At 40.2% G+C, this 20,985-nt stretch overlaps 1 protein-coding gene across 2 annotated transcripts in view; it reads right to left on the bottom strand.

Annotated features, from left to right (window-relative positions):
- The window catches only part of rtkna (rhotekin a), a 98,378-nt gene extending 78,726 nt beyond the window's left edge, over positions 1–19,652 (bottom strand). Inside the window, exon 1 of one of the 2 annotated variants that reach the window (XM_056269995.1) lies at positions 19,312–19,651. In XM_056269995.1, the coding sequence (XP_056125970.1) occupies positions 19,312–19,422 (111 nt within the window). In that variant the 5' untranslated portion in view covers positions 19,423–19,651. Of the gene's footprint in view, positions 1–19,311 lie in introns of both variants that reach the window. The other variant, XM_056269999.1, reaches the window with a different exon arrangement.
- Between the last annotated feature and the right edge of the window lie 1,333 nt (positions 19,653–20,985).

Consider the following 20,985-nt stretch of genomic DNA (forward strand, 5'->3'; position numbering starts at 1 on the left):
GCCAGAAATAAATTAAGATTGAAGATCATTGAACTCTCACTATCACAGTCCAGCCTAGGAATGGCCCTGGTGGCCGCAACTGACTGAAGGCAGATTATCTAAGAGAGTTCTAGAAAAGAGACATTTTAATCTTGTCATTGTGGAACAAAAATACTCAAATACTGGCTTAGGAGTACAGCCAGCATTAAAGCTCAACAGATCAGGGTGGGGAATATGAGGATTAATGCTATTTTTAGCTGCTGAGGGCATTGTGAGAGAAACGTCAGAAGTTCATGGGTGCCAGTTTGGTGTCTGAAGTCACACTGAGCATGTTAGCACATTATTCATTGTTCATGACATCTGTGTGTTACATACTCTAGCAGCCTGAGTCAATCCCACAAGAGTGTTTTGCACAGATGTTCATGTATAGTGTTGTTTTAGTGAGCCAGCTCTGTGATGTGAACACTATTACACATACAGGTATGTAATGTTTGGACCTCATCCAGCAGTGACGTACAGTACAGTGTGTCTGTGTGAGACAGCTGTGCTTGTCATCGCTTTTAGAGCACAACCACAATGCTGTGCTCAACCCACACATAGTCGGACTGAGTTTCACGAACGAATAGAAAGACGGGCGAAAGGGCAGATTCCATCAAGTCCACAGGGTAAAATACAATGAGAACCTCAAACTGTTTACAATTTCACTGTTTACTCGGATCATTTCCTAGATTCACAGACCCATGAACACTCAGCAATGTTGGGGAATAACCAACTAAATGTAGTGTGACACTATCAACTACATTTTTAGAACAGTGAAGGTGCAGTTCAGCGGTTTTCAAAACAATGTTGTTTTGTCAGTAACAAGCTAAAGAAATCCTGAAAAAAAATAGTTTTCACAAAAATATTAAGCAGCACAACTGTTCTCTTTCATAGGTTCACTCAACGCTGAATAGCTTACGACGCAGTGGGAACGCCCTCTGGGTGTGCCGATTGTCTGAAGCCCTTATAGAATCACACCAATATATTGGCTGATGGCGCGGGCGCCGCCCCGACGCTCTTACGTTGTCACATTATACAGGCGCGCGCGCACCATCTGCTCCTCAGATTTCTCTGCCTTCATGAAGCGGCCATACTAAGCCCTTCGGTCTCGGTTTTCTGGCCCAAAAATATTGAATTAGCATCAGCATTCTTCATCTGCACTTCAGCGACTGCGAATAGTGGAACTCAGTTCTCCTTGTGGTGAAGTGCCATGGAGTTTCGTCGTTGCCTTCCGCCATGCGCTTGCTTTATTGCGAGTGACGACCCCCACAGTAAGTGTGTAAAATGTTTGGGTTTTTCACATGCACGCGAGGCTGTTCTAGGCTTCTCAAAATGTAAGTTGTGACAACCTGCTTCTCAAAACCCTCCGCTCCCAGCTAGAGGCCGCTGAGGCCTCGCCGGGATCCGCGACCTGGGGTTTGGATGTAGAGCTCGAGGATACAGAGTATGAGCAGAGGGGCCAAGCCCTTTCTCTCCCTCCCTCTCCCGAGCATGCACACGGCGTCCTGCCAGTCGAGTTTTCACATGATTATTTATGCCCCAGCCCGAGAGCGCACAAGACGGTTTCTTTCGGGCTGGAAGATGTGATTTACACTGCAGCGTCCGACTCCGAGGATTTCGGGCCTGCTTTAGCTTCCGACGTTCTCCTGCCTAGCGGTCAGGAGGCGCGGCCTACTGCGGCCTACACGGAGCTTATTGAAGTGCTTTCACGCGCTACAGAGAAGCTCGCTATCGACTGGCCCGACGAGCCCTGCGAGTCACAATTGTCTAAACTCGATGAAAGATTTTTAAGTGGCCCTAATTCTAGGCCAGAGCGGAGAAAGCAGCCCTTTTTCAGTGATCTGCATTACGAGATCTCCAGATCCTCGAAACAGCCCTTTTCTGCTTGTCTGACAAATGCGGCAGCCGCCGACTTCACCAACCTTGTTGGTTCTGAGGAGCAGGGCTATTCCGCCATTCCAGCGGCCGAGGACACGTTGGCTACTCACCTTTCTCCGCCGTCTGCTACGTCGTGGAAATCTCGCCCCCTCCTTCCCTCTAAACCGTGCAGGACTACTTCCGCCCTTATCGGAAAGTCCTACATGGCAGCTGGTCAGGCAGGCATGGCCCTACATACTATGGCCCTACATACTATGGCCATCCTCCAAGCCTACCAGGCGGATGTTTTGAAGGAGATGGACGAGGGATCCGGAATTACGCCAGAAGCTGTCAAAGAGCTTCGTAAGGCCATGGATCTGGCCTTAAAAGGAACACTCCGACTTTTTGGGACTTTAGCTTATTCACCATATCCCCCAGAGTTAGATAAGTCCATACATACCTTTTTCATCTCCGTGCGTGCTGTAACTCTGTCTGACGCACCCACCGCTAGCCTAGCTTAGCACAAAGACTGGATGTAAATGGCTCCAGCTAGCATACTAATCCCAATAAATGACAAAATAACGCAAACATTTTCCTATTTACATGTTGTGATTTGTATAGTCACAGAGTGTACAAATAACAAGGTCATATGAGACACAGCCATCTTTTAACCGTATAAATATTGAGAACTATATTCTCAGAAGGCGAAGCACTGCTACTTGGCAGAGTGATTACCGCAGCACCTGAGACGCACCGTGGTGAGGAGCAGAGAGTTCGTTCAGAGTTGGAGTAATAGAGTCAGCAATTACTAGATAGTAAAAGCATAGTTTACAATCATGGGTGTTCGCTGTATTGTAAAGAGCTGCGACAATAAACAGGGGAGACCAGGTAATACCATGATGTTTCATAGAATTCCAACCAAAAACGCATCCTGATTAATAAATATCACAGAACACAAATAAAGAATTATTATTACAGGAATCGATATATTTTAAATGCAATTTATTACAGCTGAACCAAATGTATTCAAATGCAGTAATGTTAGATAATTGCATTACAATAGGCTAGTATAAGGGGAAAGTAATAGCACAACTTGCACAAGGCAAATGGTTTTTGCACCATTAGTAGCCTACCCTTACTGGACAAGGTCACTGTTTCTCAAAAAAATAAAAATAATCTTATTCATTAGCAAGGTGAAGGCTACAGTCCCGAGTTTACCTCTTGCTCCGGTCATTTGTTACTGGGGCGATAGAGCGCGTTCGTGACAATACAATGCTAACATTAGGGCCTGCTCACATATCGCGTCTTTTGCGCGCTCAAGTTCGTTATTTCAAATGTAGGAGCGCGGTAAGCGAGCTCATAATGGAAGCGACGCGCTCGTTTTTTCCAAGCGCGTCCGCGCCGCATCGAGATAAAAACATCTCAACTTTTCAGGGATACATGGAGACCGGGAACAACTGCAATAGTAGTGACCACCCTATTCATATAATAGTGTCACTAACGTTACATTAGATCTGGCTAATGGGACTGTTACAGTAGGCTAGTCATCTAAAAACAAAACGGAACACTTACCGCAGCCACAGGTGATCCACTTTGTCTTGTCTGTGCTATCGATGGGATGGCCGTATTGTCCTTCAGCACACGTTTCATGGTCCGTGTGGCAAATTCAATTTTTTCAAAATAGTCGTCCTCAGTGAAATGTACAGAGCAAACACGATGGTCCTTGATGATCTCTTCAGGTGTGTTTGGATCTTATCGTTATATCCAGAGCAAGCAACTTAGCCATTGATTAATCAGGTCAGGGTTTTTGGTTGGAATTCTATGAAACTTCATGGTATTACCTGGTCTCCCCTGTTTATTGTCGCAGCTCTTTACAATATAGTGAACACCCATGATTGTAAACTATGCTTTTACTATCTAGTAATTGCTGACTCTATTACTCCAACTCTGAACGAACTCTCTGCTCCTCACCACTGTGCGTCTCAGGTGCTGCGGTAATCACTCCGCCAAGTAGCAGTGCTTCGCCTTCTGAGAATATAGTTCTCAATATTTATACGGTTAAAAGATGGCTGTGTCTTATACGACCTTGTTATTTGTTCACTCTGTGACTATACAAATCACAACATGTAAATAGGAAAATGTTTGCGTTATTTTGTCACTTATTGGGATTAGTATGCTAGCTGGAGCCATTTACATCCAGTCTTTGTGCTAAGCTAGGCTAGTGGTGGGTGCGTCAGACAGAGTTACAGCACGTACGGAGATGAAAAAGGTATGGACTTATCTAACTCTGGGGGATATGCTAAATAAGCTAAAGTCCCAAAAAGTCAGAGTGTTCCTTTAAGAGACACCAAGCACACTGCACGCACTACAGGTCGGTCAATGGCGGGGGCGGTTGCTGCAGAGCGCCACCTATGGCTCAATCTCACAGAGATCCGCGACAAAGAAAAGGTTTTTCTCCTGGACGCCCCAGTTTCTCAGTCTGGAATATTCGGGGAGGCGGTCAACATTGTGGTTGACAAGTTTCGGTCCGCAAAATCCCAGTCGGCTGCCTTCAGGCAGTTTATGCCTAGGGGGGTTTGGGAATCTTCTAATCCCTCCCCGTCTCAACCCAGAGAACGTCCTTCTCATTGGACGGATTTCACCGCTAGGAGGAGTGACTCGGCTCATCCCCCACCAGCTACGGTTTGGGGAGCCTGCGGTCGCCCGTTTCCCCGCCAGCGAACTCATAGGCGTCTTGAGCTGAAGCGGTCTAACAAACCTTCCACTCCAGCTTCCTCGAATCGTTCCTGACCCTCAGGTCAGAAAAAGGAGAGCTTCCCCCGATTTACGAGGTTGGGACAGACCGCGCAAGCGTTTCTGCCCACCTCTCACTTGCTCTCCTTCACTAACCCTGCCACTTTTGCCGCCCAGCGTGTTTCGAAGTGTAGTTCCTATTCAACCTTGTTCAAACCGTCTGGCGCAGGAGGAAGGAGACGCGTTAAGCTTTCTCCCCTCGCCTCCGACACGTTTGATACCTGCCGCTCGCATCCTCGGAGGCACTTTCTGTTTTCCTCAGGAGCAGGCAAACCCTGTAATACTGATCCAGGCAGTGGTACCTCCCACTACGTGTCAGGACGTCAAGTGCTCTTCAACAGACTCTTTGCCTGTTGAAGGTGTCGCGCGATTGCTTCCGCGCCCTTTCAACCTGCAGGGACCCCCACTTCCTTCGGAAAGGGGTCGGCATGGGTGCAGTTTTCCGTCGCCAAATGATTACGACGGATGCCTCTCTGACCAGCTGGGGCGTGGTTTTCGAGTGCGAGAGCCCTTTCCACGAGAAGGCTGTATTCCTCCAAGTGGAGGGTATAGGGACCCAGTCAGCTGCCCAGTGGGTTCAGTGCTAGAATTCCTACAGGAGAAGTTTGCTTCTGGAGCGGCCGCTACTACTCGGAGAGTATACGTTGCTGCTATTACCGCTCATAGAGAGTTGGATGAGATCCCCCTGGGTAAACTGAGGTTAGTCTCAGCATTTATGCGTGGGGTTAGGCGCCTGAAACCAGCATGCCCCCCTGGAATTCCCTCTTGAGACCTGTCAGTCGTCCTGGAGGGCTTAACGGAGGCTCCCTTTGAGCCCTTGGAGTCAGCTCCGGAGCGGATTCTGACTCTCAAGGTTACTCTTTTATTAGCTTTGACTTCGTTGAAGCGGGTGGGGGATTTGCAAGCTCTTTCGGTTAGCGAGACATGTATAGATTAAGTATTGTCCACAGCATTTCGCTCCCAGGTTATTAACCTTCACTCTTTCCATCCTCCTCCTTATGTTTCTGAGGAGGACAGGAAACTTCATTTGCTCTGCCCTGTCCGAGCATTAAAGTTATATGTGGATCGCTCTGGCGGTTGGAGAAAATCTAACCAGCTCTTGGTATGTTTTGGTGCGGGCTTGCCGCATCAAAGCAGAGAATTTCCAACTGGGTTACAGAGGCTATTTCACTGGCATATGAGGTGCACGGCCTGCCTTCACCTCTTAGCAGCTGCTCCCGACGAGCTGGATGGCGCCTTGTATGGCTGACACCGCCATCGGTGTATGAATGAGTGTATGAATGGGTGAATGTGAGGCAAAAATGTAAAGCGCTTTGGTGGCCATTGGGTCTGTGAAAGCGCTATATAAATGCAGTCCATTTAGCATCAGGGCACATTCAACCAGAGGTGTGGCTTCCTCTCAAGCACTTTTTAGAGGGGCCCTCCTAGAAGACATTTGTGTAGCGGCAGGCTGGTCCTCTCCGCACACTTTTGGCAGATTCTACAGTTTGGATCTTGACATGACTCCAGGTTCCCAAGTTTTATCTGCTTGAACCAGTCATGTGAGTTATCTGGTCATTGTACTAGTTACGACAGCGCTCAGCTTGGCGAGTTTGGTATTTCGTTCCCACTGCGTCTTAAGCTACGCAGCGTTGAGTGAACCTATGAAAGAGAACGTCTCTGGTTACTGATGTAACCTATGTTTTCTGAATAGGGAGCGAGACGCTGCATTTGCTGCCAAGCTCCCCGTGCTGCCGACAAGCTTCTTTTTCGTCAGAAAAATCTGAGGAGCAGATGGCGCGCGCGCGCCTGTGTAATGTGATGACGTAAGAGCGTCGGGGCGGCGCCCGCGCCATCAGCCAATAATTTGGCGTGATTCTATAAGGGCTTCAGACAATCAGCACACCCAGAGGGCGTTCCCACTGCGTCTTAAGCTACGCAGCGTCTCGTTCCCTATTCAGAGAACATAGGTTACATCAGTAACCAGAGGCATTTTCAACATTGATAAGAGATGTTTCTTAAGCAGCAAATCAGTATATTAGAATGATTTCTGAAGGATCATGCGACACTGAAGACTGCAGTAACGATACTGAAAATTCAGCTTTGCTGTAACATTAATAAATTACATCTTAAAATACATTTAGTAGTTATTTTAAATTGTAGGGGACAACGGGATAAATGCACACTTAAAGGAACACTCCGACTTTTTGGGACTTTAGCCTATTCACCTTATCCCCCAGAGTTAGATAAGTTCATACATACCTTTTTCATCTCCGTGCGTGCTATAAGTCTGTTTGACGCACCCACCGCTAGCCTAGCTTAGCACAAAGACTGGATGTAAATGGTTGCAGCTAGCATACTAATCCAAATAAGTGACAAAATAACGCAAACATTTTCCTATTTACATCTTGTGATTTGTATAGTCACAGAGTGTACAAAAAACAAAGTCACATGAGACACAGACATATTTTAACCGTATAAATACTGGGAACTATATTCTCTGAAGGCGAAGCACTGCTACTTGGGCGGAGTGATAACCGCAGCACCTGAGACGTACCGTACCCAAACTCTGAACGAACTCTCTGCTCCTCACCACGGCGCGTCTCAGGTGCTGCGGTTATCACTCCGCCCAAGTAGCAGTGCTTCGCCTTCAGAGAATATAGTTCCCAGTATTTATACTGTTAAAATATGTCTGTGTCTCATGTGACGTAGTTTTTTGTACACTCTTATAGCACGCACGGAGATGAAAAAGGTATGTATGAACTTATCTAACTCTGGGGGATAAGGTGAATAGGCTAAAGTCCCAAAAAGTCGGAGTGTTCCTTTAAGAAATATTTACTTTTTCACTACACCTATGATTGCAGAACAAAATATATATGTTTTTATTGAACATTGACGGAGCAACAGATTTTGTATGAAAATAAATCATAATGTGGTTTGTTTGTTTAAAAAGGATTTCAAGGATCAGCCAAATTTCCACGTGCATCATCAAAAGTGGTCGTTAAGAAAAGTGCAAAGCTGAGCATAAATTGTGCCATATAGTGGTTTAAAAGAGAATGCGTCTTCTAACCTGGTGCGCCTTTAGCTCCATGAACCCTAATAATTATCGTTTATTTTTTTTATTTTTCAAAGTTGAACAAAATGGAAGAAGTAGCCTAGCTGTTTTTGTGTCAGGGAATAATCAACTCACTGTCTGTCCTCTCTCACTCCCACATAAAATCTTTGTGAATCATTGTTCAAAGTGATCCATCTACAAATGCATTCACTAAATCAAATCAAACCTCCTAGCGTACAAAATACAGAAAAATGCTTATTTGGTGCTCAAGAAACATTTCTTATTATTATCAATGTTGAAAACAGTTGTGCTGCTATTTTTTTAACTGTGATATGTTTTTTTTTAAGGATTTCTTTTCTCTAACTTTTGTGCCTAAAAAAGCTGCTCTGATTGTGAAAATAAATTAAGCATATATCATCTGATTTATATTTAAAAAGATACTGCCCCCTTATATAGTTTCAATGTAGTTAGATGCAAGTGCCAAACTAAAACCCTTTCAATAGGTTAGCTTAGCATCACTTCAGTTGAACTGCTATACCGTTTCAAAGTAGTTTCCCCAACTGACACTCTCACACACTAAAATGTTTAAGAGGATGGAGTTTAGGAAAAAGCATCCACTTTGAGGATTAACTCTCTTATGACACAAACACAAGCAACTAGAACTATAATCCCAGTGGTTGTTGTTATAACAGTGATCCCTTCAGGGCTGTGTGTGGGCATGCCATTGCCAAAGAGTGTGTGACTCACATCCTTTTTTCTAGACAGACAGGTACGCATGAATGAAGTGAATCCCCTTAAGCTGAACCCAGTTGATTAAGAAAGAGTTAATGACGTTAACAAAAGTCTGGGCCTCTACATTGTCTCATCCCTCTCTGTCTGGAAGATGTTTCTTCAAGCTTAGCTACAAGACAAACACTCAGCCTTCTAAAAAGAGCAAGGTTAAGCATTATGTAATGCCAGAGTCATTTAGATAATGAAACCCTGCTTGTAAATGAAAAAGAAAAAAAAGTCTTATTCAAGATAGCAATCTGAATTAGGTTGTTTTTTGTTTTTGTTTTTTGACTGTAGCGGCAAGAAGCTGCTGGAGGCAGAGTAAAAACCAACATATGGCAATGATTTCAGCATTAGTCTCCACGTACATTTAACTGTCCAGGTGTTGATGCACGTTTGGAAACGATGACAGAATTGAATTAAATGTGTCTTGATAACAAGTGACATGTTTTATTATTAACATTAAAATACATTAAAAATGATCAGACCACTTATGAGTGCACATTCAAATAGTTACAAATGTCTTGAAACATTAAACAGACAGTCACAGTATGTGTGAGAGGATGGACCACTTCAATAAAAGTGAATAGGAGAAATAACAATTCTCACTATGGTGGCTATAAGACTGGAAGCCAATCGATTCATTGATAGAGTTTGTTTATTCTAGAATGTTACAGCATGATTAGAGCTAAAGCAGCAACATTTTTCATACCATTGTTCTCTTTGCTTTGGAACAATATGCATTCTAGGAAGCATTATACAAATTAAACTGAATTGAAGACACACAAGAGACAAAAAGATCCCACTGAGAGAGAAAAACATTCATCTAACAGAAATGAAACAGTCATTTCATTTCTGAAATTAAATGAAACATTGATTTCTGTGGTCGTGATGTAATTCGGGAGATACCAGTAATCTGCCTAACAAGGAAAAACATCACATGACATGTCCAATTGTATGAATAATGCCCATGTCAGCTCTGCACAAGTGAGATAAGATAACAGTGGACTGGACTTGATCTTGATGTCCTTGAGCACAAGATGGGTTGAGTCCCCCTGAACTATTTGACATCCTATAGGTGAACATCTGAGCCTCAATTTATTTTAGGACAAAAACATGCCAATACTGAAGAGTGTTATCAGCAAAGTCAATGTCAACTAAATACTGTGCCTGTTTCCAATATCCGCAATGTGTAGCTAAGAGTGTTTTACAGCAGCTCTTAATATTTTGTATGCAATTACTTGACAAGTAATTTATTTGGTGTAATCTAATTACTTTTCCTTTGTTAAAGTAAAGTAAGGGATTACTCTTAATTCTTAAAAAAATACTTCTGATGTAATTGCATTAAATACTTTATGGACTATACAATAATTCTATATAAAACAATAGTGGATTTAACATCAAATTTTTATGTTAAAATGTATGTTAATGTAACTTTCTCCCGTTACACACTTTGGTAAGTTGAAGAATAATTTATGTAATTGTATTGTTTATCTGAAAGAAACAAAAGTGCAGCTTCGTGACGGTCCTTGTATTGTTCAACTCGTCGAGGTTGATTTAGAAAGGGATTTAGAAAGTAATTGGTAATAAGTAATGCAATACTTTTAGAGAGTAATTAGTAAAGTAATCTAATTACACGGTTGAAGATGTAATTAGTAGTATAAGTGTTACGTACTCGTACGTATTCAAAGTGTTGCAATATGGAGATGTGTGTAGTTTGGTGTTGTTGTTGTGGTGTGTGTGTTTCAGGTCTTCGTTGAATCAATCTACCACCTGTCAATCTTAATGAAGGATGATGACGTTTCGGTTCACCTCATCCAATCACATCTCACCACTTCATTCAAATGCCCGTGATCACTTCCATGTCAACAGCTGTTTGCTGCGCTTGTTTGACTTGCTGTCAATGATTTGTCTGTGTGTGTCTAACATTCGAGTTCTGTTTAATTGTTGCATTGTGTTTTGAGTATACTGTTCAGCCTGATCAGTTTACACGGAGTGTGTAAAGCTGGGAGGAGAGCAGGTTAGTAGGTCGCGCGACATACATTTTGCACTTAGGAGGTTTTGGATTATGTTAGACACACCAGTTTAGGAGAGTGCCCACTTTGTAAGTTTTGTTGTTTAGTTAGTGTAGTTTAGTTAGAGCGTCTTGACGCCGAAGATTTCTTTTCTACATTTTTTGTTTGGTAGTTAGGTTAGTGGAATTAACTTTTAGCTAGTTTGTTTTGTTTTATTGATTTCTTTGATTTGGCATCTCTCGTGCGCTCGCCTTCCCACCTTGTGTTTTTGTTTGTGTTTAAAGTCGTTATTTTGTTATTGTTCGTATTCATTGTTTGTATATATTGTAAATATTATTTTCTTCATTCACTCTTCGTGGCACTGTGGATTAATAAATCCTTTTGAGCTGAGTTCTGAGGTCGGCTTCTTTTTTTTGCTCTGTCCTGTACATTGAGGTACACACACAGTTTTTAAAAAGTGTTATGCCCTTATTTCCCTAGACATCGTAAATAGGGACGTAACAATAAGTAATGTATATTAATTACTCTTTTAGAGTAACTTACCCACTCTAAAAAAGTACATATACATGGTAGGGATGGCCATTGACACAAATTCCACGATTCAATTTCAATGAACAATTAGTGATTCTACTCTATTTCAATCTCAATTCAATTGGATTCGATACTGATTCATTTGGATAGCAGGTCCAGTACAAAAAAAAAACCTCAACAAATGCAGTAAACTATACATGAAACCATGTCTGTTGGTAGGTTATTTTATCTTACGGTATCTTTCAACATACCTTCTGATGTTCATTCATGTGTATTTAATGCTATAACTGGTAGTAACGCTGAAGAGACGGTCAGTTTAATGTGCGCTCCGCTCTGCCGCAATCCTTGAACTGAGGCGGCTACAGCGATCTGTCACACCACATTAAAGAGCAGTAAATAGTGTTGGAATTTCATAATAAAATTAACAAAAATTGTTTCATACAAAAAGTAACAAAGCACAAGGCTTGATATGATTTATTGCATGGTGTGCGACCTACAAATGATGTTTAGTGAAGTTGTTCTTGTATCAACTGAAAACAGCATAGACTCAAAAACCTAGTACATGACATTTATAATGAACTGCAACATACTGTATTCTGTCACCTGTTAATATCGTATGTCATTATAGAAATATTCTTGTATGCGGGAGATTGGGGTAAGATGTGTCAATGGAAAGCTGTGTAACCCACCCCTTAAAAGATCAAATTATGCATCTTTGGGATTTGACTATGTATTTGTATCATACTGTATTAAACCCTGTAAACTATTTGGCTATGAATTATAGAGGAAACAAGTGTTAAATACCATGATATAAACTCCTGCATCAGTGGCGTCATGCCCATTCAAAGTGAGGGGGCACGTGCCCCCTCAGATTTTCCCTCCCTAGTGTGACCAGAAGTCCCGAAAAATATACTAAAGCAAAATCTTGATATAAAATATTAAAAACTGTCCGTCTAAACTTTAGTTTTTTTACGCGCGTCATTTGCTCTTGACGCGCGAATGGATTCAAAGTGTTCACGCGTAGGCTATAACTAGACGCGGTAGGCGCGAATTTGACGCGCTATTCGCGTCTGGTGTGAACGCAGCATTAAAGGAGTGATTGATTGGTCGCGTCACTGTGTGCAAAAAAAAACTTCGTCCGGGCCTTATAATGTCTGATGTCGGGTTAGGCCTACACAAAGCAAATCATCTACAAAATGATTTAGTTTTCCTATTTAATGACCGACAATTTAGTTGTAATAATAATTTTGCCATAAGGCTTATTAGGCTATAGCCTGAAAGGTCTGATTTAGCCTACACACTGTTACAACAGTAACACATTTTTTTTCACAATGACATTTGAGTTCATGATTTTAATGGGTTTTGTTTTTTGGCAGACTAAAGACTAATGACAGACTTTGATCTTTGAATTAAAAAATATGTTTTGGTTCAGGTTCATTTCAAATTCATTACCTTTTAATGTAGTCTAATATCATAGTAGGACTACCCCCCAAATCCCTACAGCATAGTTGTTATACAGATCGCTATACATATTGCATTTGATTTGATTTGATTACTTTTTTACATTTCTGTCAAATATTAACCATTTTCAAATAAACGGGGTAGTGTTAACCATTCAGCACTGAAATCTGTCAAACTTCTTTCAAAGTCCTTCATCACATATTAATATTAAAATAACTTAATTTCAGAGCACCACAAAGTCAGACCTCAGCACCTTTATGTAGGCTACCTTTAATGTAAGATCGTTCTTAGGTCACATACCAATTTAAAATCATAACATAAAAACTGCAATGGTACTGTTTTTAAAATCATGTGTAGTAGGCCTAAGTGTACAGTAAGTGTGTGTGTGTGTGTAAACATGCTTTAATGAAGTAGACTTCAAAAGCTTTTGAATTTGAGCTTACAGTTCTTTCATCAACCTGTCTTTTACATAAACTTACAAAATAGATACTTTAACTTAGTCCTCAGAATCAGATGTGTTGCTGCTAGCTCCGTTAAGGTATTTCTGTCCCTCCCAAACTGCATTGAAATGGTATGTTTAGCAGCCAGAATTTAAAAATTTTCAGGGGGAGAAACCCCCTGACCCCTCCTAACATGATCCATATCACCCGTTAGAAAACAATTGCAACGTCTCAGATTGTGCCCCCCCAGAATTTTGGCTTGCATGACGCCCCTGTCCTGCATGGTTTATTTTTAAAAATTATTTTATTCCTAATGCAATGCGGACGCTGAACAACACAACTAACACGCTGAACAACAGAACTAACACACAAGACATCTTCGGGGCAAAATGCAGCACAGCAATAGCAATTACGTTACAATACATCAACGGGGCGATGTATTGTAACGTAATTGCTATTGCTGTGCTGCATTTTGCCCCGAAGATGTCTTGTGTGTTAGTTCTGTTGTTCTTGTTGTTTTTGTTGTTGTTGGTTTGATTGTTGTTCTTATGAGACCGAAGGCAAATTTCCACATTGTGGACAATAAAATAAAATGAATGAATGAATTATGGAAATGTGAATAATAGGCAGCAAAACAAAACTATAGAATGGGATTGTCATTTGTTGTCAATAATTATTTGCTGGAATGCCTTGTATGCAATGTTTCTAACACTCCCCCTTATTTTTTCTTTCACAACACAATCACAGGATGTTTGTTCTCATTATTAGAGGTTTTTGCCAATATGCTTCTTGGGTTCGGTTCAAAAAACAATTCTAAGCAAAGCAAACAAAGATAACAAAAAAAATGAAACTGAAAAAAAAAAAAGCTGTTGTCACTGAAACTAAACCATCCCCTCTCTTTTATATACAGAATTCAAGCAAAGCTCAATACGCCTCTTCTTAGCTCTCACGGTTCAGCCTGGCATACTAACTAAGAGCGAGGCACCTATGACATCAGAGCGTGGATGATTATCCTCCTCTACGGTTCCTCTTAACAGGGCTTTCTGCCACGGACCTTCGTTTAAATCCAAAAGCATGTGCTCCTGTTTGGGCCCCCGTGCTGAAAGATTCCCCATTGTTCTCTGGGGCCTTGGGCAGTGCTGCTAACATGCTGAAGGGGAAGTTTTTGCATTTCTTCAAGATATCAACTCCTTCATAGCTTATGGCTACTTCCTCATTCTGAACATGGCGAAAGGCACCACGTAAGTGCAATGTGTGACCTTACAAGTCCTAGGAAAGCCAAATATATGAGTGGAATTAAAAATCTTCAAAGATACAAGTGTGCACAAAGAATCATCTGTATTATTATTGCATCTAACACGAACCACAGCAAGAAATATTTTAATATAGTAGCTGGTATACACTACTGTGCAAAAGTTTGGGGTTGGTAAAGACTTTTGTTTTGTTTTTGAAAGACGTATATTATCCTCACCAAGGCTACATTTATTTGATATTGTGAGGTATAGCCTACTATTTTATGTATTCCTGTGATGGCAAAGCTGAATTTTCAGCATCATTACTCCAGTCTTCAGTGTCACATGATCCTTCAGAAATCATTATAATAGGATGAGTTGATGCTCAAGAAACATTTACTATTATTATAAATGTTAAAAACAGTTGTGCTGCTTAATCTTTTTGTGGAAATTGTGGTGTGTTTTTTTCAGGAATATTTTGATGAATAGAACATTCACAAGAACAGCATTTATTTGAAAATATATATATATTTTGTAACATTATAGATGCATTTACTGTCACTTTTAATCACTCAATGCATCCTTGCGGATTAAAAGTATTAATAAATACACTGCCTTTCAAAAGTTTGGTTTGGCTTACAACTTACAAAAGATTCTATTTCAAATAAATTCTTTTCTATTTAATATAACTTTCTATTCATCAAATAATCAAAAAATGTACAACTGTTTTCAACATTGACATTCAACATTGACAACATTTCAATATAATAAACATTTATTTTTTAAATATATATATATACTGTATGTGTATTTATATAATATAATTTAACATAAAATATATAATAAAAATATAGAAACTTTACCTGCTGAGGGAATCTTACATAATACATGTCTAACAAAACCAATGCAAGTACATTTGTACATGAGCAATCATCTTGGAGAATCCAGTACAGAATGAATTAAGCATGAATTTCCTAAGTTCCGTTAGGAAAGAAGCAAGTGGTGTGGGTGGAAGGGTGTGTCTGGTGGTATGTAGCCTACATCACTTTTAACATCCTTCAGGGAAATCTATATATATGTGGCAGTGTCCCTCACTGTGGTTTTAATGGACCATGTTGTAAGCAAACCAAAAAAAAAAAAAAGCTAACTAGACTAATCTAAAAATGACAGTGTGATTAAATTTACAACTGGCATGATAGAAAATAACACAAGAAAGATGCCTTTTGCATCAGTTTTGGCAATTAAAAAAAAAGTGCACTGCAAAGGTTTAACGTCTGTTGGAGACTTGGCATATAACAAAGGCATTACACAAAATCTATGAGCCAATTTTTCCATTACTGCTTTTAAGTCTACTTAACTGATCCAGCAATCTTCCTTCCCTCTAACCGCTCAGTATAATTGCTTCACCTGAGCTTTCACACACAGCCTGCTGCAGTATTACTGCAAACTGGGGCAAGATATTGTAAAGTTCAATCCGATCACCCATCTCTGTGTGTGTATGCAAAGGTAAAAATATCTTTTTAAAAAGAGTTTCATTAGGCCATATTGATTTCCAATCAACAGCCACGTTGAAGATATTAAACAGAATACATCTCATCCACTCTATAGGGGGTAATACGATGTCAGTGGGGACCTGGGATGCCTTAAAGGCTTTTCAACAAAGCACACAATGACTTGAGTAAAGTCACATGCATCTTGAATGAGGGACTGAATTAGAAACGTGCATTTGGTGCCTAAATGATACTGATAGGGGCTAGGCAAATCTTATTAATGAAAAAGATATGCAAACTCTGATTAGAGCGGTTAAAGAATAAAACAGAATATCGTTCGGTGACAAAAAAATAAGAACTAGGCTATTTAACACACATGAGAGTAAATGACAGAATTTTCATTTTTCTGTGAACTTTCCCTTTAACTGTTATTAATTGAGGTTCTAACTCTGACAGTAATTTTATAATACTTGTATGAACTTGAATGAACAAAAATCTTGAATGTGGACTGAGAAGACTATAAACCAGTGGTTCTCAAACTTTTTTTCAACTCTAAGGACCCCCAATAACAATATTCAAAGGCCCCCTAGCCATAGGTTTTTATTTTTCTGAAAATAAATTTTAATGGTCATTCCCAGTTTATTTAAATTAAAAAAGTAACTAAAATAATTTTAATTAAATTTCAGAATTCCAACATTTTTAGGAGCTGAATGTTCTTCAGGGTTTCCACTCGTTTTATACAAATTACATGACTCTTCAATTCATCTGTAATTTACTGGATATTTTTTTATTTTACTCACAATTTTTACACTATAAAATATTTTAGAGCTTGGCTAACTAACAGAATATACAGTATATTTATTATAAAAAAATTGCCCATAGCATTTTAAGAATTTATTAATTTACCTTTTTTTCAGGTATACGATTTAGATTGTAGATTATGTTTTAGATCATTTTAATGTTTATATCTTAGTTTAAAAATGTTAAGTCATTTTGAGGCCTCTTGAGAACCACTGCTATAAACAACCAATGAATCAAAAGCTGACACAGTCCATGTGACTTTTTCTGATCATTCAGGACAAGATCTGCCTAAGATTTAAGATCCCTGAATGTCAAATCAACGAGGATTTAAAACCTCCTGCACAACTAAAATGTAAACATATAGTCACCGCAGCAGAATGAAAACTAAGTAAGGTCCCAACTCCCAAGTCAAACAAGGAATTCAGGCACAGCAGCCCAGAGCCACTCTACACATCCAACAGCCACATTCTGAACCAACCATGCTTCTTTCCATCTCACCACAGCAGGCTACGTATAAAAATAATTAGGGGTTAGACAGAGTTCTCTTTTAACTCAACCTACTCTGGGATAATCATATACAGATGCCATTTAGCCCTTTCTCCTTGGAAGAATGCAAGGGATCTACTGCAGTGTTTGATAAGATACTGGGGGTCAATGACAAAAAAGTATCAGAAATTATAAAAAGGAGAAATATCTAGTATAAAACACGTCAAGTTTTTGTTAATGCAATATACCTAAAGGATTATTAGGAACACCTGTTTAATTTCTCATTAATACAATTATCTAATCAACCAATCACATGGCAGTTGCTTCAATGCATTTAGGGGTGTGGTCCTGGTCAAGACAATCTCCTGAACTCCAAACTGAATGTCAGAAAGGGAAAGAAAGGTGATTTAAGCAATTTTGAGCGTGGCATGGTTGTTGGTGCCAGACGGGCTAGTCTAAGTATTTGACAATCTGCTCAGTTACTGGGATTTTCACGCACAACCATTTCTAGGGTTTACAAAGAATGGTGTGAAAAGGGAAAAACATCCAGTATGCGGCAGTCCTGTGGGCGAAAATGCCTTGTTGATGCTAGAGGTCAGAGGAGAATGGGCCGACTGATTCAAGCTAATTGAAGAGCAACTTTGACTGAAATAACCACTCGTTACAACCGAGGTATGCAGCAAAGCATTTGTGAAGCCACAACACGCACAACCTTGAGGCGGATGGGCTACAACAGCAGAAGACCCCACCGGGTACCACTCATCTCCACTACAAATAGGAAAAAGAGGCTACAATTTGCAAGAGCTCACCAAAATTGGACAGTTGAAGACTGGAAAAATGTTGCCTGGTCTGAGTCTCGATTTCTGTTGAGACATTCAGATGGTAGAGTCAGAATTTTGCGTAAACAGAATGAGAACATGGATCCATCATGCCTTGTTACCACTGTGCAGGCTGGTGGTGGTGGTGTAATGGTGTGGGGGATGTTTTCTTGGCACACTTTAGGCCCCTTAGTGCCAATTGGGCATCGTTTAAATGCCACGGCCTACCTGAGCATTGTTTCTGACCATGTCCATCCCTTTATGACCACCATGTACCCATCCTCTGATGGCTACTTCCAGCAGGATAATGCACCATGTCACAAAGCTCGAATCATTTCAAATTGGTTTCTTGAACATGACAATGAGTTCACTGTACTAAAATGGCCCCCACAGTCACCAGATCTCAACCCAATAGAGCATCTTTGGGATGTGGTGGAACGGGAGCTTCGTGCCCTGGATGTGCATCCCACAAATCTTCATCAACTGCAAGATGCTATCCTATCAATATGGGCCAACATTTCTAAAGAATGCTTTCAGCACCTTGTTGAATCAATGCCACGTAGAATTAAGGCAGTTCTGAAGGCGAAAGCGGGTCAAACACAGTATTAGTATGGTGTTCCTAATAATCCTTTAGGTGAGTGTATTCATCTTTGTTTCACACATTTTTGAAAAAGAAAATTCAAAGAGTCAATTTTGAAGAATGATTTTACAGTCGGCAAGAAACGGATGATGCGATAGTCTTTTATTCCCTATTGTGATGTACAAAAAAGTGAAACAGCTTATCGAACAAGACAAAATGTAGGCTGGAACTTGATTTTGTCCATTGGAAATTCATTGGATTGTTGGATAATTGTGGTTGGCTATAGTGATGTCATGTTAGTGACAGTTTGATCCCACCCTCATGCCAGTAAACACATCATCAGAAAAAAGATGCTGTTGAAAGAGGGATGGGAACTTATTTTGATCAAAGATTATGAGGGCACATGAATTAAAAAATAATATTGTGCAGGGTAAAACATTTGTAATAAGTAGGCTACTGCAATAATACAAAAATAAGATAAATAAAATAAAATAAGAATAGTCCATTTAAATTATATGGTGACGAAATTTACTTAAATCATTGAATACAGGTCTTTATTTTTTTTTAAAGTAGGCAAAAAAAACCTTCAATCAGTCATGAGGTCAGGTTTAAAGTGTAGCCTAATGGCCTCTTGTGTTTTGGTTAGGCCACTGACAAATGTCTTTCAAATAGCCAATCAATGATAAAATTTCTTCACTGTAAGTATTTTTTACCAGTTACACCACTTAAACAAACACTTTTGACTTTAAGCCCCACAATAAGCAGGACAAAACAGAGGAAGGCACTGCGTCATTAATTCTGATTGTATTCTGATTGAATACCGTTACCTATAAATTACTCCTTTATCAATGGATAAAAGCACCATTATTATCTAATTGGTGTTCGTAAATGTTAATTTTTAGGAAAAGTAAACGGCCGACTGTACACCCAACACATAGAGTCCAGCTGAGCCTCTGGACACAATGATCACCGGAGCTTCTTTACCTGCGGGGTCTCCATGAAAACACTTTGTCTGAACTTTCCACGGCGGATCTCCATCTCCAGCGCGGAGCCCCGAGCGACAGTCGCTCTCGCTGTCTGATTTCGCCAAAACATGCGCGATTTTTAGTTGATCCTTCACTCCCAAACAACGCTGTTTATTCTCACAGACCTGAGACCAAACCTCAGTTTGGTTTGGAGACGCTCCACGTTGCAGCGGATCTGTCACAGTCACGTTCGTTCATGTAAGATAACGTCCCTCGATCCCTCTATTTTCTGTTAAAACACTATAACAGCAAAAACGGATGATCGCCAGCTACTCTGCTGCTCTCACTACAGTACTTTAATCTCGCATCTACAAAGTGTGATTGAATTCCCAGAGCAGATACGTTTTTTTTTCCGAGATTGTGAGCCAGGTAAAACAGCGTCCTCTGTCGGCGGATAAGCGGTTGGCTTAGGCTATAATATATCAACAAAACAGGTTTATGGGGATACGAAACAGGCAAAACGTTGATGCATAGTAGTTACCTTGACTCGACAAAATGGAACATGGGAATCACGTAAATACGATTCAGTGTCAGAAAAGTCACATAGCCTACTAAAATGGGGACTGGATTAAACAAAACATGTAGGCTGAGGCCTGTTCCATAAACTCTGTTTAGAAAATTGGGGACTACTAACAGTCCAAAACCTTTTTGGGGATTACAGTACCAAACCTGACTTTGATTAAACCTAACAATTCAGTCGGGGCTAAAGCGGTTCCATGAGGACAATTTAAGTTCATGCGATCCTAATTTTACCCAGGTTCAATGAATCAAGATCATTTGATGTGCACGCTTCGCTATTCTTAAGCAGCCCCAAAGGTCGTTAATGGATCAAATCCACTATGGCAAACAGCATATTTTGTGGGTTTGAGACATGGTGTTTTCTTCAGTGCATAACTTACATGTCACAGTTTTATTCTCCATCTGTAAAAATTAGAAAGTCATGCTTCAAATATTTCCATGATGTGCAAATGCTCGCCAAACAGCTCTATAGAATAGGATCGCAATAATTCGAAAATATTTCAAATATTTCAAAAATATATTATGTTGCTAAACCATTTGTTGTTGGAAATTAAATTTTAAACCTAAAAGTAAGTGTAATTTTATGATAGCTAGCAGTAACTGTAAAGGGACTATTGTAATGGGGTAAATCATTGGCCTATAAATACTGTAATTGTAAGCCTATAATTACTAAGCAGATGAGTTAATTGGTTGTGACTACAAAATGGTACAGTTCTAAACGTTGTGCAACAATGGGCATACGATAATGCTCAGAGAGCAATACAAAATCACAATTCTTTTTCAAAAATGTCAAGAAATCATTAAGTAGACTAAAAAGGGAAAAACACTTAAAACACATTTATATTGGATTTGATACAGGCATAGATTTGTTTCATGTAGTGCGTGTCATATATCATGTACTTCATGTAATGAGATTTCACTCTGTGTGAAACTCCAAAAAGCAGTTGTTACACTTTTTGCACATCACTTTGGGTGTTCCTGTGCACCCAGGAACCCTGCATCTTCCCTTTTTTTCACACATTATTTGCAAGTGTAAGGTATTGTCCAAGCGGACATCCTGGTTAGGTATGGGGTTGGTCCCTGCTTCCTCCTCTTCTCCTCATACTGTTGGGAA

This window comes from Rhinichthys klamathensis, unplaced genomic scaffold (genome assembly GCF_029890125.1).
Source record: "Rhinichthys klamathensis goyatoka isolate OS25496 unplaced genomic scaffold, OSU_Roscu_1.1 h1tg000296l_1, whole genome shotgun sequence".
In the NCBI taxonomy this organism is placed as follows: domain Eukaryota; kingdom Metazoa; phylum Chordata; class Actinopteri; order Cypriniformes; family Leuciscidae; genus Rhinichthys; species Rhinichthys klamathensis.